Raw genomic sequence first — 26,109 nt, forward strand, 5'->3', positions numbered from 1 at the left:
CAAACAAATTAATCGTCAAATGTGATCTTGGTCGCTTTTTTATCCGTTCCAATATCCTTGAAGAAAGCACCGTAGGCGTCGTGCTGCTTCTTCTTGACAGTGGTTCCAAACTTCAGCAGAGATTCTGGAACATCCTGCTTGGCGGCCTTGAGCACATTGATCAACCTGCTATAGAGTTAGTATTGTCTGTAATCAAACGGATATGATTAAAAGAGCTGAAGAACTCACCCGCCCGAGAGAGCTTTGTCCTGCTCTGTGAACATTGTAATAGCATGGCCAGTGGCACCAGCTCGTCCAGTCCGGCCAATACGATGGACATAATCCTCAACAGTAAGAGGGAAAGTGACATTGATAACGAGCATCACCGCGGGAATATCCAGTCCTCGAGCCGCGACATCGGTTGCGACAAGGACAGTTGCCGCGCCGCTCTTAAAAGCTTCAAGGTTGCGGAATCTTTCTGTTTGGTTCAGATCACCATGGATTCCAGCGACCTTAAATCCCTTCATATTGATGAGTCTTTCAATTCGCATCGCTTCCTTCTTGTACAAACAAAATACCAGGACCTTCTCAGGGTTCGAACCCTTCTGAGAACGGCTCAGCAGTTGAATAAGTCGGTTCTCCTTGTCCCGACCATCCATAACCTCAACATCCTGCTTGATTCTGGTATTGGCCCGAAGGGTCTGCGGAAGGGTCACCACCGATGGTGACGGTCACTGGGGAACTCATGAAAGTAGCAGCCAGGTCTCGAACTGACTTGGGCCAAGTTGCTGTGAACATGACTGTCTGTCTTCTGGAGACTGGCATGGGTGCGACGATATCCTTGATATCTTGCTCAAATCCCTTATCCAACATACGGTCTGCCTCGTCCAGAACAAGATACTTCACCTTTCCGAGATCGACAGAACCGTCATTCTGGAGATCCTTCAAACGACCCGGAGTGGCAACAACAATCGCGGCTGTTTTCAGAGCCTTTCGTTGATCATCCTTGGGCACACCTCCATAGATACAGGTCACACCAGCCTCGGCCACATCGGCGAACTTGACGAGCTGGTCATAAATCTGCGAGGCAAGTTCTCGAGTGGGCGAAATGATCACCGCAGTTGGGTGGTAATCCTTTTTGCTCTTCTTGGAATCCATAATCTTTTTGAGGCAGGGCAAACCAAAGGCCAGGGTCTTACCACTGCCGGTTTCTGCGATACCGATCACATCGCGGCCGGCGAAGAGAAGGGGCCAAGTGACGGCTTGAATTGAGGTCGGAGCCGGGAAGGACTTCAATGGGGCATAAAGGTCACCGTCGCAGGGAGGCAAGTAGTCAAACGAAAGGAGGGGACGGAAACCAGGTGCATCGGCCGAGGTGTCGGTGATCTTGATGACCTTTTCTTCGAGGAATTGATCAATCTGAGATTGCGGGAGATCACTGAGCGCAGAGGCTTGAGTGTATGTTTTCTTGGAAGAGTCGGAACTTCCGTTTTCCTCCTTGCTGCTCTTGTCTTTGGATTGCTTATCAGCCTTAGACTTCTTCTTCGGCCGGAGCTCTGTCGGCTCCGCATGGCTGCGCTTCCCCATTGCGAAAGGGTCGGAATCAACAAATCAAAGTGAGAACTGAAAGGAAACTTTTTTTGCGTATGAATGGCTCTGATAGGATGAGAATCCTTTTCTTCTACAGAGTCGGGGACCAAGAGGGACAAGACGTGGATCGAGATCTCTTTAGAAGGGATTTTTTTAAGAAAAAAAAAAACCAGAAAATTGCATATTGCCATTCACCGCCCTTAGAGGCGGTGAAGTTTTCCATGGTTCCCGCCCGGGCTGGGGGCGATGTTTATATTATTAGTAAGCAGTCCAGGCAGCCCTCCAGGCTCTGCAGGGCTGCCCAGGTGGTGCGGTGCGTAAGATTATTGCTATACATACGGAGTAGACCGCAATTGAAGTATTTCCTGTTCTTACATAATTATCAAGCCCTAGAGCCATCATGATGTGTTCGATCACTGGCATATAAATATATAGTTGTCAATTCTACGGCGAATTCAATGTCAAATGAAGCAAACTTCTGGAAAATTTGAAGAAATGGCAGATTTTCGGTGAACTAATTCTACAGCAGATTCAAATGTTGTCGCTATCTCCCAAAGGAGAGAGAAAGGGGAGTAGGAAATAAATGAGGATAGAAAAACAGAAAGGACAAGAAATGATGGTCATAATCATGGAAACCAGAATACATCTTAGGAGGACCCAAGAATACAATTCTGCAACATTTTGACTATCCACCTAACTGAGGTGGTAAGAACTAATGATTTCAGCCAAACGAGATGCCTCTTCTGAGTAGTTGATGGTCTTGGCGGAGGACACCTGGTATCGTACTCTGCATCAAATGGTCAGTCAAATTGTGGTTGGAACACACTGGAGGATGAAGATGAAGATTTAACTCACCGTGCCTGTTCACCAAAGTTATCGATCTTGGCTCGGCATCGGAAATGCCATGTCTGACAATTGGCATCTTGGAAAACTTCACTAAATGCCGTGGGGTCATCTTCTCGCAGTTGCATCATATCGTCGGCTGATCTCCCCATAATAAGACGGCCAGTGTCATCAAAGCAAGTGAGCCAGAGGTTACCGGTATGGTCGCTCACACTGACAGGCATGGTGTAGCGATACTCAGCCCTGGGATGAGTCTTGTCACACTTTTCACAACGCCATTGACCAGGGTCCAGCTCAGTCACCTTTTTGTTACACCCCTCAGAGCTACAAGCTGGGTAGCACCAGGTAGAATCTTGTCTGATGTAGGTCACAGTACCTTTCAGCGAAAAGTAGTCTACCTGTTCCGACATACCCAGTTGTTCATCTCGAACCTGTGCAATCGTCTTGAATTGGTCGGTCTTCATGCTGGTGTTGGTGGCACTGGAGAGGGAGGCGTGAGAGGTAAACGCCTCAGTTCGGCCCTGCGCATCATACCAACCCTTAAGTCGGTGAGCCTCGTTGATATCGGGGTCTACAGCCATTGAGCCAGAACTCAACAGACTCAAGCTTCTTCCGCCGAAATCGGACACTTTCACGCCCTTGAAAGCAATGACTGATTCTGGAGCGACACTGAAGTTGACAGCAGATGTACCCCAGATGGTCAGGCGAACAGAGAAGCCGGTATTATCGACAAGAGTGAGTTCTCTCTTGTCATAAGGTTTGCCTGTGCCCTTGGACACAATTTGAGATGTTTCACCAACTTCCTTCAGCACACCGATAACATCTGTAGTAGTATCCTTCTCCACAGACTGCAGATCTCCGATGTTGGTGAAGTTGAAGCGGATCTGTGGCACATCATTCTGGTCCTCTGCCTGTGTTTGTCAAAGATCGTCAGCCTTGATCTATACCCAAGAAAGAAAACCCGATTCCATACCTTCTCAACCGTCGTGTCACGTTCAAAGGTCAACTCATAATCATTACTGAGGTTGCTGAATTGCTTCTTAGCAATCTGAACACGGCAGGGGCTGGAGATGTAGTAGACGCCGCCTTCCTGGAAGAGATCATAAAGCATGTCGCACTGTTCCTGGAAACCAGTTGCACGAATTTCGCCGCTATCGTCCAACAGATTGACACTGAATAATTTACCTTCGCCATTCTTGTTATGCCATGTCTTAATACTGGACTTGCTGGTGCAGCGAGCTTTGATGGTCCATTTGTTGGAATATGGTGAAATAGCCTCAATGGGGTAAATGGTAGGATGGGCGGATGAAGAAGGTCCTCGCATCGATGGAACCTGAGGAGGTTGCTGTGGTGGACCTCCTTGAAGCTTGGAGCCATAGAATCCATTACTGGAAATTGTTGTTGGTTGAGGCTTCTCTTCTTCCTCCCCCTTCACTTCCAAGGGCTTTGGATCGCCGATTTTCTCCGCCTCGCCCAAATCTTTGAGAACCTCAAGATCCAAAATAATCAGGATCCTATTCTATAGTGAGTAAATGTGAAGGTAAATGTGAAGAGTGACCCCCGACCCACACCATACTTACTTTTTGCCCTTGACCGAGTTAGCCTGGAATGACTTGAGTCGGACAAAGCAACCCTTTCGGAGGGTTCCATCAGTCACAAGGTTGTTGATCTCTGCTGCATTGGTCAGCATAACTGCCGAATTATCCCTAAGCCAAAACACATACGAGAGGCAATCATGGTCTGAACATAGTTGGCGATGTCGCTGAAGACGGCTCGATAACGCTCCTGGTTGCCTGGCTGGGGAGGAAGGGGCTTAATCTGAACACATTGAACAATAGGTTCTGCGATCTGGTCCTTGGAATCGTCGAAGATGGCACTATATCGCAGGTAAATTTTCGTACCTTGGTACACAGAGATACAGTCGTCTGGGCTGATAAAACAAAAATAAAGCAGAAAAAAAAAATAAAGCTTACCTGAGAGCGCCAACATTGACCTGAGATGCAGCGTCTGAAGCCATGATTACTGCTCTTCAACAAAAACCAAAGTGTAGCAAGATATCACAGAAAAGTGGTAGTGTAGAAAAAGCATGTAGAAAGAGACCTGTGTGGGTATCCGCGACGCGTGGGAACGCGTTAAGTGCTCAGGTGACTTGGGTAGGAGAGAGAGATTTGGGGCCTCAGGCCAAAAACTAGGCTGCAATTAGCTAGTTAACTAACCCCCCACCTTCAGCGATTAGATAATCTGTTGCCCCACGTCCCAAGAGCTTCCTGCCTTGCTTTGCTCCGCGTTATTCTGCTTTGCTTGACCTGCCTGCTTTTCATTGCTTTGATATTCCTGCTCTTGATCTCTAGTGACTATATCTTCTTGATATCTCTCTAATCCATATTGATCAGGTCTCTCAGAATCTCAAAGAATGGCCTGTGCTCATTCAAATGCTTCAGGTTGGTTCCAAAGCTGCCGACGGAGATAAGACACGACGGGCTAACTGCCACAGACCTCCAACCGCCACGAAGTTCTGAATCTGTGTACAGAGAGGACTGTACACAATGCTTCGATTCCATTGTATGAGTTTTAGACCTTATATGCTTTTTCATCTCACCGGATGGCGATTATCTAACTGCTATCTTCGCAGGACGACGAGTCTGGCCTGAATGTATGCCTTCATTGCTTCAATGGTGGCTGTATTGGAGATAGGGATCATGCGTTGCTTCATTTCCGCCGATTTGGTCATTCACTAGCATTGAATATTCGCAGAACCCCAAAGCAAGTCCAGGTGAGGTGCGATGCCATACCATTTCAGCTTACCACCTAACAAAGCATAGAGAGACGAGCCCCCGCCGAAGATTTCGAAACTTGCCATTTCCGCCGAGACAGAGGAGGACAGATATGATATTGCGACATCTGTGGTCTGCTATTCATGCAACCAACAAAATGTGGATAAGACGAGTGGGAATCTACCGGCTGTAATCAACGGAATCATGACCGCTATGACGTTTTCGAAAAAAGAAGAGGTCAAAGCCTGGGAGCAAGAATTTACCCCTTGTGAACACACCCTATGCCTTGCTCAGCAAGAGGTTGAAAACGCAGAATCCAAGGGTATTCATTCGCAGAGAGTCCGGGATATGGATGAGAGACTAATCCGGTATAATAGATTCAAGCAAATGCTCCAGCTGCGACTTGAAGGAGAATTTATGGATTTGTCTAGAATGCGGCAACATAGGATGTGGCCGAAGCCAGTTCGGTGGTACACAAGGGAACTCCCACGCTCTTGCCCATGCAGACAGCTCGTCACATGCTGTTGCTGTCAAATTGGGATCGATCACTGCCGAGGGCTCCGCAGATATCTATTGCTACACATGCAATGAAGAACGCATAGACCCTGAACTTGCAAATCATCTCGCACACTGGGGCATCTTTTTGGCTGGGCGCGAGAAAACAGAGAAGAGCCTGATGGAAATGCAAGTGGAGCATAACCTCCAGTGGGAGTTCTCCATGACCACTGAAGACGGTCGCGAATTAACCCCAGTCTTTGGACCTGGACTTACGGGACTGGCCAATCTGGGAAATAGCTGTTACTTGTCTAGTATCATGCAGTGCATCTTTTCTGTGGCAGGGTTCCAAAATCGGTATTACCGTCCCCTTGAAGAGCCACCGTTATGTCAGACACCCGGTCAAGATCTTGAAACCCAACTCAGAAAACTGGCAGATGGCTTAATATCTGGCCGTTATTCGCGACCAGATTCTCGCTTGCGAGCTGCGGCCAGCGATGTATCAGATGTCGCTCATCAAAAGGGACTGGCTCCGGCTATGTTCAAATATCTGATTGGCCAAGGGCATGAGGAATTTGCAACGATGAGACAGCAGGATGCATTCGAATTTCTCCTTCATGTTTTCAAATCTGTGAGCATTTCGAAACATCCAGACAATGAAATCAACCCTGTCCATCACTTCCGATTTGAAGTGGAACAACGGTTGCAGTGCTTAAGCTGTAAAAGGGTACGATACAAGGTTGACGAGCAGGATAACATCTCGCTTGCGGTACCTGCGCGTCGCATTCCAGAAAACCCGGATCAGTTCGAGGCTGTCACTTTATTAGAATGTCTCGATATCTTTACCGGAGCAGAGATTGTTGAGCTTAGCTGTCCTGGTTGTAATAGTCGTGAGGGTTTTACTAAACGAACACTATTCAAGACGTTACCTCAGGAGTTAGCGATTAATGCCCGTCGGTTTGCGCTGGTTAACTGGGTTCCTACCAAACTGGACATCCCCCTGGTTGTGAGTGATGGACCTGTGGACTTTGGACCTTATTTAGCAGGTGAGCATGATAAAGATGAGGAGCTACTGCCGGAGGTGGAAGATGCACCACCAGCCTTCGAGCCTAATTCAGGTATCATGGATCAGCTGTTGGGCATGGGCTTCCCAGCTACGAGATGTGAAAAGGCTCTTTATGCAACTGGTAATTCTGACCCGGAAGCTGCCATGAACTGGCTTTTTGCTCATATGGAGGATCCCGACATTGACGAGCCCCTGGTTCTGAAGAAATCAGCTAGTGAACCAATGGTCACTGAGCAGGACCAAGCAAAGATTGCACAGTTAGGAGAGATGGGGATTGAGCCTGCTCGTGCTCAGAAGGCCCTCTCTGCAACTGACGGTGATGTCAATCGAGCTTTAGACTGGGTCTTCAGTCACCCCGATGATGATGCAGCTCAAGAAAACAGCAATGAGAACCAAATCAAACAGGGGCCTTCCGGTTACAACACTTTACCAGCCCAGTACCAGTTACGATCTGTTGTATGCCATAAGGGTACATCAGTCCACGCAGGGTAAGTAGTTTCTCCTTTCTTATCGCCTCTTTTCGTTTTGAACCTTCGTTCATTGCTGACCATTGAAGACATTATGTGGCCGTTATCCGCAAGGCATTACCAGATCAAGCAGATCAATCCTGGGTTATGTTTAATGACGAGAAAGTGGTCAAGTTTGAGGACTTGGAGCCGATGAAGAATAGCGCCTATGTTTACTTCTTCACTCGGGTTTTATCCTGCGGTTCGGCTGAAATTTCTCTATCTTAGTGCTTAAGCTCATTCAGATCTTCGTGGCTCTCTTTTTGATGTTCCTACAACCATGATAGAGAACCTAGATTCGAAGACCCATACTCAAATAAATTTAGGAGTTAGGCGTATTGGAGCAGAAGCTTGTCCTACTAGTAGTATCATATTGGTAGATGCAGGTAACCTTGGAAAAGTTATAGGTCATGGCTTCAATACCATTTGATGATATTAACGAACCCACCCCTCCTTCCTCATAATCTTCTTAGTCCACTTTCTAACCTCTCTGCAAGTCTCTCGTCTTTCGCCGCACCACTCTGCCACCTAGGCTCTCCAAAGCGCCGGAACATCTCAAGATATGCACCACTCTGCTCTGCCTTCATATCTTGACTTGCTATACAGAATAAACTGGTCCATGAGCCCTTATCGGTAGACCACATTAGTCCTAGAATGCGCAAAACCAAGAAAAGAGTGCTCATTCCTGGTCCAGACTTGCCTACTGCTGTGGCTAGGTTTGTTTCAACGAGACCTGGATGCACAGAGGTAACCCAGATCTCTCGTCCCTCATTCAGCGCCATGTGAGAGCCGGGCCATATTTTTTATTCAAAGTATTGGCATGTAAAATGTTGGCAAGCTTGCTTTGCCCGTATCACTTCCACGAACCACTTTCCCTAAGCGATGGGTCATCGAGATTGATACCGCCTTTTGGTGCGCCCAAGTGACCGGATGAAGAGAGGTTGACTATGCGGACGCTACCAGTAGGAAGCTTTTTGGCGGTCTGTATCATGATAGGAAGGAGACAATCTGTCAAAAGCCAATGCGCCAGGTAGTTGGTCTGCCACTGAGCCTCGTAGCCATCTTTGGTTATTTCAAAGGGGGTCACAATGATACCTGCGTTGTTGACTAGGCCATGTAATGCTATTCCAAGGGCGATGAAATGCTCGGCAGCTGAGAGAACGCTGTTCAAATCCATGAGATTCATTTTCAGGAGGTGCACGTTAGCTGAGGGGTGCATTTTCTTGATTTCGGTGATCGCTGCAGTTCCTTTCTCTGTAGATCTGGAACCGATGTAAACGTTGGCACCGTGTTTTGCTAAATGAGCTGCGGTATAGTAGCCACTTTGGATTTAATACATATGATAATATGAGTTGATTCGTAACTTTGTAGGGGGGAACTTGAAGGAGAGAGCACTTGAGACTTACATGCCAGAATTCCCACCTGTGACTATGAATACTTTGTCATGGAGATTGGGAAGAGTGTCGGGATGAAAATTCATTTTTCCAATTATGATATTGAAAATTTGAATAATCAATATAATATCTGAAGACTAATATCTTGTCACGGTGTTTCTGATGATGAATGTTGATTGAAAAAGGCAAAAAGAGCGAACATCGAAAAGAGATTGATGAAATGATTGTACACTTCCGAAGGTCCAAGGTTGGGCTTGAGAGGTCTTTCTAGGGGTTTATATATTAAACAATATGTATGTACACATAAATATGTCAGCACTGGAGTACTCAAGTGCGTGAATATCTGAGATACTACTGGACACTAAGATCATACTACTTAAGGTAGTGGATATTGTGAGCAAGCTGCAGAAATCACATGTACATAGAAATTCCAGACTAAAAGGGATATAAAATTATCAATATAACGTAATAGAGTCATCTCTGATTCAGTGTGAGCCAGCTGCATAATTAAGTAATATGATATTATGATACTCATAGGTGATAATTTCAAACATTTGAACATTCGGATATGAGCAATCTGCATAAAGCTTAGCCTATTAAAGTTAATAACACCAGAATATTGACTAACGTAATTCCCGGTCGAGTGGGACACCCAACCAAAAGTCGCATCTCTTTTTCATCCTACCTTCTCTAATCACCTATCATGCCTCCAAAGCGCAGTAGTTCGGCCAAAAAAAGCCAGCCAAGAGGCCAAGGTTTTACTAGCCCTTGACGACATTCAGAATGGTCGTATACCCTCTATTCGTGCGGCTGCAAAGCTATATGACATACCAAAGTCAACACTGCACACGCGCGCCCATAGCTGAACCTCACGTGTTGATACGCGCCCAAATGGCCATAAATTAACCCAATTACAAGAGGATTTGCTTACTGAGTGGATTATCTCTATAGATACATGTGGTGCAGCTCTTAGGCCATCTACTGTACGAGATATGGCCAATATTCTACTAGCTGCACACGGTAGCCAACCCTCCCCCTCACCCCACCCACAGTTAGTACGAATTGGCCACCAACCTTTATCAATCGACGTGATGTGATTCGAACATGCTTCTCTAGGCGATATGACTACTAACGTGCTCAAAACAAAGATCCTAAGTAGACTTCGGCACAGCCCATGGGGACCCATGGGGCCCCATATTAGTGTAAACAGGACAAACTGAGAAAAATCTCGTGACTGCATAATTAATGCAAATTGGTCTGTAATTTTCGGTATTCTACTTACATGTAGAATAGCTAATACAGGTAGATTCTCCGAAGCGTTATCACAGTAAATGATTTGAATTGAATCTATTCTAATATTCCTCAAAGTCATTATCTTATCTATGTTTACGCTTCCTCCCAGACGTCCGTAGCTGAGTCGTATTCTCTGGTAGCTGAATATCCCCAGTATCCTCGCTCTTAGCACCAAGATCGATCAGTTCGTTAGAAGTAGCTATCTTAGTAACCTCCTCTTCTTCCTCCTTCTCATTCTTACTAATTAAATCAATCTCAGTCCCTTCTAAATTCTCATAACTCTGCTCCTTCAAGGTCTCAATCTCATCCAAAGTAAAATACTTCTTAAGCTGCTTTATCTCTGTATCCTTAAGATCAAATCTTAATATGTAGAGAAATAGCATAATCTCTTCAATGGTTTCAGACTTTAAACGCCCATATTGGTAGTGGTAGATATCACATATAGTGTTAAAAAGCCGTTTGACACCAGCATCACTTGTAGGAATTGATAGAATATCCTAGGTAAGGAGTATAATTATAGGGAAACAGGATTGATTATCACACTAGAACTAGAGAGGCTTAATTTCTACTAGGTCTAGAATTTGATTAGTATAAAATACTAGTAGTAAAGACTTTTAGACTTACTACTATTAAGATATTGGGTAATCTTATCTCTAATAGGCTTTGTTATTACCCTATTCCTATTTATTATCTTACTAAGCTTAGATACTGGTTATATTAAGCTCTAGGGTGTGATATTCGCCCCAAGATTACCATGTATCTTTCCTTGCTTACATCATGTTACTGTTATGATCGCACATCACCTGATGTCATTATGTTTGATTGTATATAAACTACTGTTATTCTTTACTTAATCAAACATGCACTTTTACCTCCCAAGATCTCATATGGTAGCATGTCCTAACTGAACATGCCTTCTACGGCTGTTCGGGGAGGATATGTCGGAGACAGATCCGTACACTCCCTTAAACGATCGTATTCGAACGATCGGTACTGGATGCGTGTATACGAGACAGAAAGTGTCATTCTTGATGCGTTAGACGACGTCTTTGTGTTCTAGGAAGTGTGAAGTCATAACAACCCCGAAAAAGGGCGGATGGAGGAAAACCCTGAGAATCAGGGACCTCCGGGGACCATTCCCTTTGTTCGGACAAACCTGGACACGGAAGAGACCGAACACCGATGCTAATGCATAATTACCCCTTGTTTATACCGAATTGAGGTGTATCCTTCTATCTCTAAGGGTAAGATCTATGATCCACGATCCCCGATCTATACCGCAAAATGAGATGGAAGTAAAAGAACGAGATGCTGGGCGTGAAAAGGGTGTAAGAACCTCTGATTCTTTTAGAATATTAAAAAGAACTTAATTAAACCCTATTATACCAAAGAGAAAAACAATACTATCTATAGACTATGATAGAGTATTATTATGAACGACCACTTGTGGAGAAGAATATTACCTATTATCCGATAAGAGAAGAGATTATCTATTAGCCTATAGATAAAGGTACTTACTAAGTGTTAGTGGTATTTCCTTAAGACCTAGCTAAGATATATACAAACACGTAGGAGACAGACCAAGGGTTAGAACAAACCCATGATATTATTATCAGAATAGCCAACACTATTATAGCAGAACGGAACCGACCGGCCCTTACTATGATAGAACCAGCACCAGGTCCTCTAACTATAACCCCTCTATCGGGAAGTAGTTTTGATTATTCCTATGAAGAATGATACGCTATCAAAGCGACTAAGAAAGCGCTACTAAAGAATATCAACCCTATTAGTAATTATCCGGAAAATGGGTAAATAATGTGGTATGAAAGTATATATAAGATTATGAATGGTACTTCTATAAGCTAGTGATATATACTAGGTCTGTCCCTACTAATGATCTAAGGTAGACTTCTCCAAAACCCAATTTGGGTCCAGCACCTAAAAACCCAACCCAACCCAAGACCCAAGCTGGGTACCCAATGGGTACCCAGGAAAACCCAATTTTGCATAAAAAAGAGGTCTTGGCGTACATAAGTCTGCTCAGTCATCAATTTAAAATACTGTTTTTACCTGTGTTTGGCATTTGTTTTGGTTTGTCTATTAGAATCTTTATATCTTTACATGTAGCTATAGGGAATTTTAAATATCTATCTTAGAGATAGATATTAAAAAGTAAGGTTTTATATTAATTACTAGTAATAATAATAGACTTCTCATTTAAATATAGTATTTGTATATAGTAGGAAAAAATATTACAAAAATGTTATAAGTAGCTTATAGAAATATATATTCACATGTTGTGGAGGTAGTAGATCTTTTAGGTGCATGCCCTGAAAAGTACTACTTTTTTATTTTTAAGCTAATTTAGTGTTTCTTAACATCAAATTAAAGCTTAAGTTCTATATTTTAATATAATCTTTTATTAAATTAGAGAAGATAGTCTATATAAAATAGAGGACTAAACTAAAGAAGCCTAGGTAAAATTTTTTGGAAGATTTTGGATGGAATTGGGGTGGGATTGGGTAATCCTTGGGTTTTTGTGGGTAATTCTTGGGTAATTCTTAGGTTTTCTAAGGTTTTCTTGGGTCCTGTTGGGTCCTGTTGGGTCCTGTTGGGTCCTGTTGGGTCTTGTTGGGTCTTGTTGGGTTTAAAATTCAATATTATTTATTAAGATATGTATGTGCTTATTAAATGTATTAGAATTTATTATTTCTGATCTTTAATCTGCTATACTTCCTACCTAATCCTTACACTTATTATCCTTTTTTATTATCCTTATTTACCTAATATCTTAAAGCCAATATTCTGGTTTCTATTCTATATGTTCTTCCAGCCAGACCATCCTTAGCGATTAATCTCCTTTCCTTACTATACCAAGAGTACTTATCCTAGGGAATCAAAATTTTTTTGTTATATTAATATGAATATTGCTGATTTTGTATATACTAGGTATAGGGAGAATGCTTTGTAGGATAGTCTTATACTATCTATAGAGGATGATAATAATTATATAGAGATACTTCTAGGTATATATCGGGATATTAGAGAATGGTACAACCGCCTATATCTCTAAGGGTATACTGAGGATAGCTATATATAGCAGATTAAGCCTATGATATGGACTAAAGATAATAAGGACCACTTTAGCTATACCTGGTCTAAGCAGAAGTATACTGTTGGAGATGTACACCTTAGTCTACCTAGCCTGCCATATGGTTCTACTGGTCCTGCTACCTTACATCGTCTTAATATCCTACTTTGGTTTATAAGTATTAGTAAAGACCACTAGATACTAGATATTGCTGAATCAGGAACATGGGATAATCTATCTCACTATCACCATTATTTTTACTCTGGCACCAAGACCCCTTCAGGGTTGCCTAATAGCACTTTTATAGGGCGTATAGATTATATTTTCCTAGTAACTATATACCTTAGGCGTCTAGGTGTAATTTCAGATATACTAGTTGGGCAGATACGCTGGGATAAGGTGGATGTGCGAGAAGAGCTTGACGTGTTGTTTAGAGATAATGATACGGCTGCTTGGGATTTAATATAGATATGGCAGAAACACGCTCAGTAGCTATATATTGCTGGCTTTGAAAAGCTAGCTGCAGCTGAATATGCTGTATTTGGGGCTAACTCCTTCTTTTAGTGGACCTAGCTTGGCCTAGATGTTACCTCTATGTTTATCAAAGAGGATGTTTACTGGTCTGGGTTTCAGTATGAGATTAAGGGTAAGTATAAGTATGGTAGTAATGATGGTAGTAATAGCGATGGCGATGGTGATGGCGATGGTGATGGCGATGGTGATGGCGATGGTGATGGTGATGGTAATGGCAATGGTGATGGCAATGGCGATGGCGATAGTAATGGCGATGATAATGATAATAACAATGATAATAGTGACGGTGATAGTAGTGGTGATGGCAATAGCGATAGTGGCGATAATAGCATTTAGATACTACAGAGGTAAGTTTTATGCATAAAAGCCTATTAGTATGGCTTTCAGTGGGAGGTGGCTAGCCTTTCTATAGACTTCATTAGACTACATTTTGTACACAAAAGCCTATCTTAGTTTATGTGCTTTGGAAGACAAACGGGATAGAACAGGAAGACAGACAGGATAGTAGGATGGAACAGATAGAATGGACAAAATAGAAGAAAGAATTAGATAGCAACAGAGTAGATGAAGTGGATTAAGCTAAGAGTGGATTGAATTAGTTAAGGCCCTAGCATCCAAAAGCCTAAAGGCCGTAAGAGAAATACCCAAAAATACAACGCCAAAATGCATAATTTATGCAGCAGCAAAGTCTGGGCATGTTTGCTCTGTTTGTGACCCAAATAGGTACCCATGGGTTGGGTTGGGTCCAAGGGAAAAACCCAAAACCCAGGCCTGGGTCTAAGATTTGGACCCAAACCCAACCCAATGGTGGGTTGGGTCGGGTTGGGTCTTGGGTCGGTTGGGTTTTGGAGAAGTCTAATCTAAGGGTCCTATATACTGCTGGATATCTTTAAGATATAGCTGTTAAGAAATAGAAGTTATATATAAATATAATAGATAGATAGGTCCCTATAACCTAGGCTATATATATTAGATAGATTAAACATAAGTTTTTAGAGTATCTTAGCCCTGAGAAACACTGGGATAAGTTTATAGCACTTAAACAGGGTAGTAAGATAGTCATAGACTTTGTGTTACGGACCCACTACGGGGAGGTCTCCCAGGAACAGCCATGACCCAATCAGTTGGCGGTCGGGCCAAGTACGGACGACCAGCCATAATGGACGCACGGCCCAAAAGGACGTAAGGCTATGTTGGTGCCTGAGGCACCAACGGGAGCCAGATATGGCCTGCTACTTACCGTTGCAACATATACTGGCTATACGGAAAGGACGGTGCATGAGGAGCCGACTTCGGCCCCATAGCACGTGACTACAGGACTATTCTAACAATAGATCCTATCAGAGGATAGGACGAGGTCCCATCCTATCTTAGGATAGGATCAGGTCCTATTCAGGAATAGGAAGGACTGGGTATATAAGGAACGATTATTACTATCATGTATTTAGTTCTTCGCAATTATTACTCTATTATTATTGGACTCTATAAATCAGACTAAGATTATAATTAAACCCTTGAAGATAAACTACCAACTAGTTAGGAGAGCTTACTCATGATAACCTCACTTATGACTAACCTACTAGCGAACCCCTAACTCAAGCATTACTGTACAAGGATCCCTAAAGACTCTAGCCTATATAAGTGTCAGTGGTCCGGCGCGTTACGCGTGTAGATATTGGACCACTGCGGCCATATACTCTAGCTCTCACTTGCACGTGGAGATCCTTCCCTCCTCACGCTTCCTTCAATACGTGTTTCTGGCCTTCTTCACTCGTAGACATCCAAATCCAAATCCTCCAACAGGTTATGAGCCCGGCAGCACATACCTGACACCTGATACTTGATCACCGTCACGAGCGAATACAACAGAAAACACCTCGCCGGCCCTGAGCGTCGGGCCGGATCTCTTACTTTACTTCATATCACCCACCACCAAAGACACACACTCTCCGGCACGCCGACATGGCGGATCGCCACAATTTTGATGGAGACGATGATGATGCAGATGGATGGGGTGCAGAACTATTTCGGACAGCAGAAAACAGGACACAAGCGGATCGGTTGCCGACGAAGACAATCACTTATCCGAAGCTGACCACCTGTCTAAATAGCGATGAGAACTTCGAAGAATGGGACAAAGATCTTCGGCTGATTCTAGCAAAGGATGGTCTATTAGACCTGATTGACGTGAATATTCCCAGACCGACAAAAGACATTGAAAATGAGAATGCTATGAGATGGAGGGATATCTCTGCCGACATGGCTGTGTGGTTGAAAGACAACATCATCCCCGAACTATGGCAAGAACTCGAAATATCGACTACCCGTGTGAAGAGAGGCTACGCAGATACACTCTACAAAGAGATTGTGAAGCTAGTGGAGAAACATAACACACTGGCAAGAGCGAAAAGAATTAGAGCCTGCCGCCTGATGTCAAGTTCTGACTTCCCCCTAAAGTCTCACTATGTCCGTGCATACGTACACAACGTTATTGAGCTCCGGAAACAAGGAATGGGGCCATCCCCATACTGGGCGTTTATTACTATGCTTGACGAGGTACCGGATAAGGTTAGAGAGAAGTGGTATGAGAAGCTAGACCAAGAGGATATCAACCCGAACGATTTCACCGATACAATGTTAATCCAACACTCAAAGAGCATTCGACAGCAGCTAAGGCTGAATGATGAAGATGGCGCTGTTCCCGCGATGCAGGCAACCGGCCGAGACCGCAAAGACAAGAATAAGGACAAGGAAAAGGATTCTAAGCCATACAGAACACCTCCAAAGGACAAGACAGAAAAAGAATGGGTCGAAATCGTCAGAAAGAGAAAAGACAACAGATCTGGAGGGTGTGGATATTGCAATCTCAAAGGCCATAAGGCCAAAACATGCTGGTATCTATGTCTGTGGCTACGACGTAAAGGATGGACTCCATTGGATAAATACTGGGCTTACAAACCTGGTCTGGACTGCGAGACATGTAAACCTCTATCAGAGACTAAGTCTACAGAAGAAACTTCTCCACCACCACCCCCTACAGCAGCAACAGCCGCAGCTGCGATAGCTACAGACGCCTATCTTGATGATGTCTATAACCGCCACTACCATGCGATGGCTATTGAAACAGCTAATTTGATGATCCCTGATGATCCCTATGATGAATACATACAGTCAGTTTACAATCGTGCATACATCTCTCAGAACGAAGAGATGTTCGATCAACAGGATGAGATTCTGGATGAAATTGCAGATATGGCTGTGGACCAAACATCCCCTTTAAAACAAGGCTTATCAAGTGATCCGGACACCGAAGAAACTCTCATTAAGATCCCAAATGAATTGGGAGCACAGCAATGGCTCCTAGACACGGGCTCAGGCAATCATTTGTGCACAAAAAGAGATTGGATATTCGATTACGTCGAGTTCAAGGATGGTATTAAATATGAATGGGAAACCTCCTGTCCGGGAAACAAAGGGACTGCATGCGGATATGGCAAAGTTAAAATCACCTTATTACAGGATGATAACAGCCTACTGGATGTCATAATTCCAGTTATGTACTCTCCAGGTATGAAATATAACCTGTTGGGAGCTTGTAAACTACGCCGTGACATGCAATTCGCCTACAACGATGACACTTACGCCCTACATGACAGAGCCTCAAAGGCAGTAGTGGGACGCGTTTTCTTTCACTCAGGAGTGCCGTTTCTCAAACACAAAGACTGTGGCTTACAACAAATTGGCCTCTCCATGGCAAGTATTTCAGCCGAAATAGCCCACCGCCGTCTTGGACATGCTGGTGCCCCGAAAATAAAGGCCACTGAGAAGGATCTTGACGTCGAAGTGGACCATTCAGAACCATTTAATTGCACCGCATGCAAGCTTAGAAAATCAAAGAAAAGAATCTCTCGCATACCACAGGTCCGTGCAACGCGCCCAGGACAGATGATCCATGCAGATCTACAACAAATCCGCCCACAGGCTCTTGGTGGCTACAATTATGCTCTAATCATGACAGATGACGCTACCAGATGTCGATTTACGTGTCTTTTAAAACATAAGGATGAAGCTTCTCACGAGATGATTAAATTCGCTACGCAAATCAAGAATGACACTACCGCCTATCCGCAGGTGTGGAGATGTGATGGTGGATCAGAGTTCTATAAGTTCACAACATGGGCAAAAGAAAATGGACAACGAATTGAGCCTTCCGCCCCCTATGCACAGCAGCAGAATGGTCTTAGCGAGATATCAGGTGGCTACATCGTACAGACTGGACGGACAATGGTTATCGACGCCGAAGCCCCAGAATACATGTGGGGAGAGGCTATTTTGACAGCAACCTACATCATTAACCGGCTACGCCAAGCCCCTGGCTCACCATCTCCGGCAGAGCTATGGAATAAAGGCATGAATTGCAGAGAGCAGCCAACGTCACTAGCTCATCTCCGTGTCTGGTATTGCAAAGCTTATGTGAATATCCCTCCAGAGCGGCGTGTGAAGAGCCAAAAGATACGTCCACGTGCATGGCTAGGCCACCTCGTAGGCTATATTAGAGAGAATGGTCACCAATTCCGTATCTATGACCCCTACACAAAGAAAGTGTCAATCCACCGAGATGTTATGTTCTGGGAGACCAAATCTGATACCCTGGTAGCTGGTGTTGAGGAGATCAAGATCTCTCAGCTAGGAAATGAGCAAATCAACCGTCAAATTGTAACAGGAGCAGTGAAAGACACAGACAGAGAAGATATTGCCCGCCTGACAGAGCTCTTGAAAGGTGCTCGCAATACATACAAGTCTCTACACCGTGAGACAAGCCGCTTTTACAACAATCAAAACAAAACAAATAAGGATCTCAAAGCCGCAGCTCGCATACATCAGCAACGTGTAGATATGTTGGAAAGACGAATTAAAGACCTCACTAAACAGCTACAGCAGTACCGTGAGGAGACACCAGCGACAGTGACATCAGAGTCCTTAACACCTGAAGTAATTGGACAATTCCCCCAAACAAATGCGCCTCTTAGAGAAAAGAAAAAATTCCATAACGAAATCTCTGGAGGATTTAACGCAGACGAATATGATGATGATGACCAGACACCAACACCAACTCCACAAACAACGACTAGTCGGTCTCAGTCAACAACTAGTCAGACCCAATCAGAAACTAAGCAAGCTCCAAGACGTTCCGGACGTGTCACAAGGGAACCGAAGCGCTTTGGAAACTTCGAAAATTGGAAGGATCTTGGCAGAAGCGTCTCTCAACCACCGCAAACTGATGGTGCAGACGATTTCGACTACATTGCAGGCCTTGAAAGTGCAATTGCGATGGCAGCTTTTACAGATAATGATAATGATTATGGCGAATCAAGACCTGAGACGGCAAAGAAAAAGGACTGGCAGATTAAGCGACCTACCACCCATAAGCAGGCTATCACCACTCCAGAAGCCTCATTTTGGCAAGCTGCAATGGATGAACAAGTGTCGAAATTGGAAGCTGCAGGTGCCTGGATCGAGGTGGATGAGATAACAAAGCCAAAACATTTGCAAGTTCTACCAGGGAAATGGGTCTTTGACACCAAGACAGACAAAGATGGCTATATCACACGCTATCGAGCCAGATGGGTAATCTGTGGCAACAGACAACGTCCCAGCATTGATTTCGATGAGAATTTCGCGCCAGTAGCTGCTGACCAGACCGTGAAATTGTTGTATGCACTGATCGCTGAGAAAGGTTGGAAAGCTCGCCAATTCGACGTGATAACCGCTTATTTGAATGCGGAAATTGATAATCGACGTGTCTACATGCGCCTACCGACAGGCTTTGCGAAAGAAGGAAAAATATGCCTGATTCAGCGTGCGCTGTATGGTCTGCGACAGGCTGCACATCTCTGGTGGACGAAATTTAGCGAAATACTATGCAAATTGCAGTTCCGACGATCACAGAGCGATCCATGTCTCTATGTCCGCGGGAATTCGGCCGAAAAGACCCTTTGTATGATTGCAATCTATGTGGACGACGCAAAGATGGCCAGTATGAGTGACGAGATCAATTCTAGTGTGATCAAAGAGATTGAAAGACACATCGAGATCAAAGACCTCGGTCTACCAACGAGGTTCCTAGGCTGCAACATCAGCTTCGAAAACAATGACATCTTGTTCTCTCAACATCAGTACATTGACGGTGTTATACACACTGAACATATGGCCAGTGCAAATTCAAATACAATTCCGATCGCCACAGGCTCCGACACAAGCTTACCAATGGAAAAGACTCTATCCAAGCAAGACGCTCAATCCCTTGCAGAGATCACTGGAAAGATTGGATGGATTGCAAAGAAAACACGTCCTGATATTGCATACGCTACAGGCGTCTTACAGAGGTGTAGTGCTTATCCATCCACTGAAGCCACTGCGCTTGCGAAACATATTATTCGATATCTCACAGGGACACCAAGACTAGGATTGAAATTCAGAAAGAAGGCCCCTATTGCAGTGAGTGAAAAGGTGCCGCTGAAAGGTCTAGTAGGCTTCGTCGACAGCTCTTTTAGCAATGACCCTTGGACAAAGAAATCTGTGCAAGGCTGGATATTCATGTACAACGGGACACCGATCTCTTGGTCTACAAAGCGACAATCCCTCATTGCGCCGTCGAGTACGGCAGCCGAATACATTGCATACGAACATGCATCGCAAGAGGCTTTATTGTTGAAGAATTTGCTGGTGGACATGCAGCAACTCGATCAATCCCCTGTGATAATCTACACTGATAGCGACAATGCATACACTCTTGCACACGGTATCGGCTTTAAGCCAGCGACAAAGTGGTTAGATCTACGCTATCACATCATCAAAGAGAGAATCGAACTCGGCAAGATCAAATTGGTGCTGATCGACAGCGAGGACAACGTCGCCGATGGCCTGACAAAGGCCCTGGACACCACCAAGTTCAAAGCTTTCCGGAAAGGACTGTGGATGGTGGATGCATAAAGAAGAACAAAGAAAGGAAGGCAAATCATGTGATCTATTATTTCCTAATTGGGTAACTACACCTGATTTTATTTTATTGCAGAAATGGACATTTCAGGAGGTCTCGGAGGTCTCCGTGCTGCGAGAGCTACGGGGGGTGTGTCAGTGGTCCGGCGCGTTACGCGTGTAGATATTGGACCACTGCGGCCATATACTCTAGCTCTCACTTGCACGTGGAGATCCTTCCCTCCTCACGCTTCCTTCAATACGTGTTTCTGGCCTTCTTCACTCGTAGACATCCAAATCCAAATCCTCCAACAATAAGGCCCGGAGGTAATGGTATAGTTGTAGGATAATAGCTTACGGTAAGTATTAACACTATAGTAGTATATACTTATATTACTTAATAGCTAGTTTATAATATAATAATCACCCTATCTATTATAACTATAATCTTAGTATTATATCTTTATAAGATAGTACCTTAAAGGATAAGACGGTGTAACGGGTTGAACCCGACGAGGGCTTGTCAATCCTCGACGAAGCCCAAAGCCACGATCACGTACGGTCACGTTCGACGACAGTTGACCACGGACGTCTCCGCTTACAGCCCCACACGTGATCCGCGGAAAGACATATATGCCCCATCATGTACTATAGCTTCCTCTTCCTTAAGCATGAATGTAAACTGTATGTCGGCCTATATCGTTCTGCTTCGGTCTTTATAGAGCCTATCACATACATTCATGCTTCTTACTTCTATATAAGGCCACATCACTGGAAGTTAGGAATAGATAGATTTGACCACAACGACAACAGTATGGAACCCCTGGATTCGTACAGCCCACGACAGATATAAGCCGTGCTGAACGTTGAAGTTCGCACGCCATCAACGATATACAGATATAAGTTGTATAGAATATTTAAGTTTATATATATTTAACAATATATTATGTTGAAGAAATTCTAGTATTTACACATATACCCCACGGACCTAAGCCGTGCAGAACACTTAAGTTCGCCTGTAGTCAACAATGATAAGCTGTACAAGACTTTTAATATTCTCTATACATAGCCCCCATAAGTGTCAAGGAAGACAAAGGAAACACTACATTGAGGATCATGCAGATCTATTGCCGTATTGGCTATGGGATTCGGCACCAAGTCCGGCCACACATAGAGGGGGATTCCTGTAGGGCCCGACTTACACTCCTCAAGTGTTAGTCGCTGTATCAAAGTGAACCAATTCCTCGTGCTCTCTCCTTAGTATATTTCGCCTAGCCCACATGTGTCACCCTAATCTGACAAGTTCATTACAATAAGTACTAAATAATTAAGTTTGTACAACACAACAATACCTAAGCAAGATATTTCACCCCTTGCTTTTAGACATAGTGCTGAACAGTTAAGTTCACACATACCCTATAATAATATAAGATATACAGAATCTATTAAACCTAGGCCTACAATATAAGCATAAGCCATAGAAAGAACTATACCACTACTATAGAAAAAGTTACAGAAAAGTCTAAGAAGGCCGTTATATACAAAGAAGTATAATAGAATCAGATACCTCTATATAGATAATACCTAAACAGATACTAGAGCGACTATTCACCCTGTAAAACCAAGTAGGAGAATGTGAGTAAGAGTATATAGCCTATCTAAGAGAAGAAAGCGAGTATTATACGGATATAAATCAAACTCTACTAGAATGACTGGAGAGAATAGAGGCTATGTTAAGAGAAAGAAACCTTAATATTAATAGTAGTGTCTATATAAACCTGTCTGGAGTTCTTAATATACCAATAGCAGAAGATACTATATAATATCTATATATATATCTCCCTGATCCCTTTATATTTAGTAGCGGAAGTAATAACTAGCCTATCTAGAAGATAATAATAGAAAATAAGCTTTCTATAGATTCTTAGGCCCTTAGTACCCCTTAAGACCAGTTTATATATATCTTCTTATAACTAGAGAAGATTATAAGTAAGAATATTACTATATATATAAAAACTAATTATATATAGGGTTTAGTATAAGAACTATTAGATTATCTTAAAGATATATATAGTGAATCAAAGTATAAGTAGTAAAACACCTATACTAGTTTTCAGCGTGTCGGGGACAGACCAAAGGTGATGACGTCACGCAGAGGATGTCAGCTGAACAGGGGATACCAAGTTACAGGGGACTTGGGAGGAAAGGGTAAAGATAAGACCAAAAGATCAGACAACACGGATCAGATGGAATGACATACGACCAAGCTGGATCCAAACTTAGGATGGAATGGAAGGAAAGAATCAAACAAAGATACTACTGATCCCAGAAAGATTGAATTCGATGCCCAACTAACTAAGGGGTAAGATCAGGTTTTATAGAACATTAGACTAAACAGATAAACATAAGACCAAAGGTCTCAGAACATGGGATGAAAGATCCACGGAATCCGAAATGATCAAGTCTTTCATCTCATCTTGTAACCATTGATCTCAACAACGGGGTTCGGGTTGCGAATCTTCTCGGACGAGAGAAGATGATCTTTGATCTGATGGATCAGATCAAAACAATAGCCATTCATTCCGCAACAAAATGGTTGATCGCGGGATGAATTAGTCAGCACAATCTTTAGACCGAAAGAGCCACTTTTGGTCCCAGGAATTCAGGCAGAGAATCAGCCTGAATTGCTGACAGTATATCTGTTTCTTTCTTATATATGGTGGCTTTGGCTAGGTCTTCTAGGGGGTTTTAAGTAGGGTCTGGCTTTGTGTCTGGCTATGGCTTCCTTTGATGATATTTAGGTTGGGCCTTTGTTTATAGGCTTAAGAGGGACTCCCTGGGGTAAAGGGTGAGCTATTAGTATCATCAGGTTCTTTAGAGTTTTCACTTCCTTAACCATTCTTGATTTGAATATCTAAGTCTTCTTCCTATTTCTTATATTACTCTCTATAGCTACTTTAGCACCTACTATAGCCATAATTACCGTAAGTCGGGTAGCCCTAGGTCGGGTTATCCCTGGACCTAGGGATATATATTTTTATATTATAAATACAGAGTAGGCTTATTATACTTAATGTCTAAATATAAGTATAGGTAACTTCCTGAAAGAGTTTACTAATAACGCTAATAGTACTAACAAGGTAGTAGTTAGGACTACCCTAGTAGTCGATATTTTCTATATTACTTATACTGTCTTATAGGTAGAGTTAGGGAAATATCTTTAATATATAGATAAGGGAGAGCCTTATATAATAGTAGGTGTTATCCCCTTCTATATCTTAGGGTAATAGTACTAACTTAACTATATCTAGATCCTGGTGTTATTATACTATGATTGGTATTCTTTCTATAAGATTTTGGTATAGGCTTAGGGGATTTAAGCAGGGGCTATGCCTTCTTCTTTAGCTAGGCTAGTATCTAATATAGTGATAGTTATTTAGGGTCTATTTACTTAGTAGGCCGCTAAGGATATCTCTGTTTACCTAGTATATATATTCTAGAAGCTAGTGATTAACCATAGGAAGGACCATAGCTTCTCCACAACTAAGAATATCAAGCTTAATCATCCATAACATTACCAGTACACCTAGCAAATACAGAAATACCATCAAAATCAGTTAAAAGCTCTAGAGGTTTAGGCCCGGATACCTAGGGGGGTCCCCTGCCTATTTTGGTTCAGCTTCTACGCGTAAGCAGGAATTCCTTTTATAGTTAAACTCTTCTAATAAGGGTTTTCTATAGTGGAATACTAGGGTACATAGTTTCTTTATAGAGGTCGCTTGGTCTGCCGTGGCTGATCCTAGCGGGACCTAAGTTATCGGCAAAGCTATTTGGGATATATACCTCCGGTGGACGTTAGTGATCTAGGGGGGTTTTCTGGTTTTCTTTTTTCTATTCTAGTTTTCTTTTTTATTTTTTCTATCTGACGGTTATATGTCTCCCTCTCTTAGGGTACTGTCTTAGTGCCCTTTTGGTGGTATATCCTTTGGTACTTAGTTTTTTCTCTTCCTCTATTTTCTAAACTTCTTAATTATTATATCTATATTTATATCCTCTTCAGGGATCTATTAGTTATATTCTGATAGCCAAGCCTTTTATTTAACTAGGAAATAATTCTCTATAGTAATTATATCTTTATCTAAAATCTCTTTAAGTTCCTAATAATCCTTATCCTTAAGGGGTAGTATAGGTAGTAGGGGTATCTCCCTAGGCCTCCTATACTAATATTCTAGTAGCTATACTAAGAATATATTATATAGTCTTATATATTACTCTAGAAGCATTAGTTAGTATATTTAGATACTAAGTACTTTAAGAATGAATATAAAATAGACTAATCTAATAGGGTACTAGCTTCTGTAAGGGTAGTTTTAATTTAATATATTATATAGATAGTATTACTAGGTCTCTTACTATAAAGGGGTAGGGTGTATATCAGGAGTTATAATATTTTATCTAGGTCTTACTAGCTTTTTTCTATATAGTAGCTAGTCTTTCTCTTATTTTATTTATTTTCTCTATATAGATAATTACTATAGGGGCCTCCTTCCTATAGGTTCCACTTGGTTCTTAGAGATAGAACTCTGGTTTAAACCCTATAAGAGTTTTAAATAGAGATATTTTTATTTATATATTTACTATGTTGTTATATATAAATTATATAGTTCTTAATAAGAAGGTCTATAATATCTACTCTATAGAAATAAAATAGTAGAGATATTATTCTAAGATCTGGTTAGTATATTCTATCTATCTATTGGTTTAGGGGTAAAACACTATCAATAGTTAGAGTTAAATATTTAAGATAAATTAGAGTATAGACTAGAATTTATTTATAATAATAGCTCTTTAGTTAAAAATATTATTATCTAAGGGTCTATAAAGTAATTTAACTTTCTTATAGAAGATCTATACTAGCTTATAGGCCTTGGTTATAGTAGATATAGGGATAAATATATACTACTTTATATATCTATTAATAATAACTAGGATTATATCTATCTATATCTTCTTAAATATAATAGAAGAAAGTCCTATAATAAAATCTATAGATAGTTTATAAAAGGGGTATCTTAGGATAGGGAGTAACTATAGTTCCCTATAGGGTTAATAGTATAGCGTTATAGTTCCTATATATATTAGGTAGGATTAGATATAACTTTCTATATCCTAAAGTATGGCTAGCTAATAGAACTTCTGTTTTAATAGCTTAAATATTTCATTCTTTCTAAAATACCTGTTACGGACCCACTACGGAGGGATCTCCCAGGAGCAATTACGGACCAATCAGTTGGCGGTCGGACCCAGACTGGACGACCGGCCATAATGGACGCGTGGCCCAAATGGACGCATGTCCATTTGGGGCCTCAGGCATCAACAGGAGCCATATTCGGCATGCTATCAACCGCCTGAAAGAATACTGGCTATACGGGAAGGACGGTGCACGAGAGGCCACTTCCGGCCCCATGACACGTGACCAACGGGACTATTCCAACAATAGATCCCATGCATGGATAGGACAAGATCCCATCCCACGATGGGATGAGATCGGATCACACTGACG

General features: G+C 42.6%; 7 protein-coding genes across 7 annotated transcripts; 2 read left to right on the top strand and 5 right to left on the bottom strand.

The window, feature by feature from the left end:
- Positions 1 to 8: 8 nt before the first annotated feature.
- Positions 9 to 1,566, bottom strand: dbp3 (RNA-dependent ATPase DBP3; the record flags this gene model as incomplete). Its single annotated transcript, XM_057092509.1, has 3 exons — positions 9 to 165; positions 229 to 680; positions 715 to 1,566. The coding sequence occupies 3 exons, from the start codon at positions 1,564 to 1,566 to the stop codon at positions 9 to 11; spliced, it is 1,461 nt and encodes a 486-aa protein (XP_056943683.1).
- A 696-nt stretch (positions 1,567 to 2,262) lies between these two features.
- Positions 2,263 to 4,429, bottom strand: N7483_009083 (replication factor A subunit protein RFA1; the record flags this gene model as incomplete). The annotated part of the gene is made up of 6 exons (XM_057092510.1): positions 2,263 to 2,356; positions 2,425 to 3,323; positions 3,386 to 3,926; positions 3,993 to 4,083; positions 4,137 to 4,342; positions 4,386 to 4,429. 6 exons carry the CDS (start codon positions 4,427 to 4,429, stop codon positions 2,263 to 2,265), a joined length of 1,875 nt encoding a protein of 624 aa, XP_056943684.1.
- Positions 4,430 to 4,825: 396 nt separating this feature from the next.
- N7483_009084 (ubiquitin-specific protease UBP14) lies at positions 4,826 to 7,481 on the top strand (the record flags this gene model as incomplete). Its single annotated transcript, XM_057092511.1, has 6 exons — positions 4,826 to 4,853; positions 4,907 to 4,974; positions 5,045 to 5,185; positions 5,235 to 5,508; positions 5,564 to 7,235; positions 7,304 to 7,481. 6 exons carry the CDS (start codon positions 4,826 to 4,828, stop codon positions 7,479 to 7,481), a joined length of 2,361 nt encoding a protein of 786 aa, XP_056943685.1.
- A 230-nt stretch (positions 7,482 to 7,711) lies between these two features.
- N7483_009085 (NAD(P)-binding protein) lies at positions 7,712 to 8,035 on the bottom strand (the record flags this gene model as incomplete). The annotated part of the gene is made up of 1 exon (XM_057092512.1): positions 7,712 to 8,035. The coding sequence occupies one exon, from the start codon at positions 8,033 to 8,035 to the stop codon at positions 7,712 to 7,714; it is 324 nt and encodes a 107-aa protein (XP_056943686.1).
- A 71-nt stretch (positions 8,036 to 8,106) lies between these two features.
- On the bottom strand, positions 8,107 to 8,733 carry N7483_009086 (uncharacterized protein; the record flags this gene model as incomplete). The annotated part of the gene is made up of 2 exons (XM_057092513.1): positions 8,107 to 8,575; positions 8,660 to 8,733. The coding sequence occupies 2 exons, from the start codon at positions 8,731 to 8,733 to the stop codon at positions 8,107 to 8,109; spliced, it is 543 nt and encodes a 180-aa protein (XP_056943687.1).
- A 1,290-nt stretch (positions 8,734 to 10,023) lies between these two features.
- N7483_009087 (uncharacterized protein) lies at positions 10,024 to 10,323 on the bottom strand (the record flags this gene model as incomplete). The annotated part of the gene is made up of 1 exon (XM_057092514.1): positions 10,024 to 10,323. One exon carries the CDS (start codon positions 10,321 to 10,323, stop codon positions 10,024 to 10,026), a length of 300 nt encoding a protein of 99 aa, XP_056943688.1.
- Positions 10,324 to 13,628: 3,305 nt separating this feature from the next.
- N7483_009088 (uncharacterized protein) lies at positions 13,629 to 13,904 on the top strand (the record flags this gene model as incomplete). Its single annotated transcript, XM_057092515.1, has 1 exon — positions 13,629 to 13,904. The coding sequence occupies one exon, from the start codon at positions 13,629 to 13,631 to the stop codon at positions 13,902 to 13,904; it is 276 nt and encodes a 91-aa protein (XP_056943689.1).
- Between the last annotated feature and the right edge of the window lie 12,205 nt (positions 13,905 to 26,109).

Source organism: Penicillium malachiteum, assembly GCF_028827825.1.
Source record: "Penicillium malachiteum strain IBT 17515 chromosome Unknown utg000004l:1.0-4883003.0:1.0-4884900.0, whole genome shotgun sequence".
Classification (NCBI taxonomy): domain Eukaryota; kingdom Fungi; phylum Ascomycota; class Eurotiomycetes; order Eurotiales; family Aspergillaceae; genus Penicillium; species Penicillium malachiteum.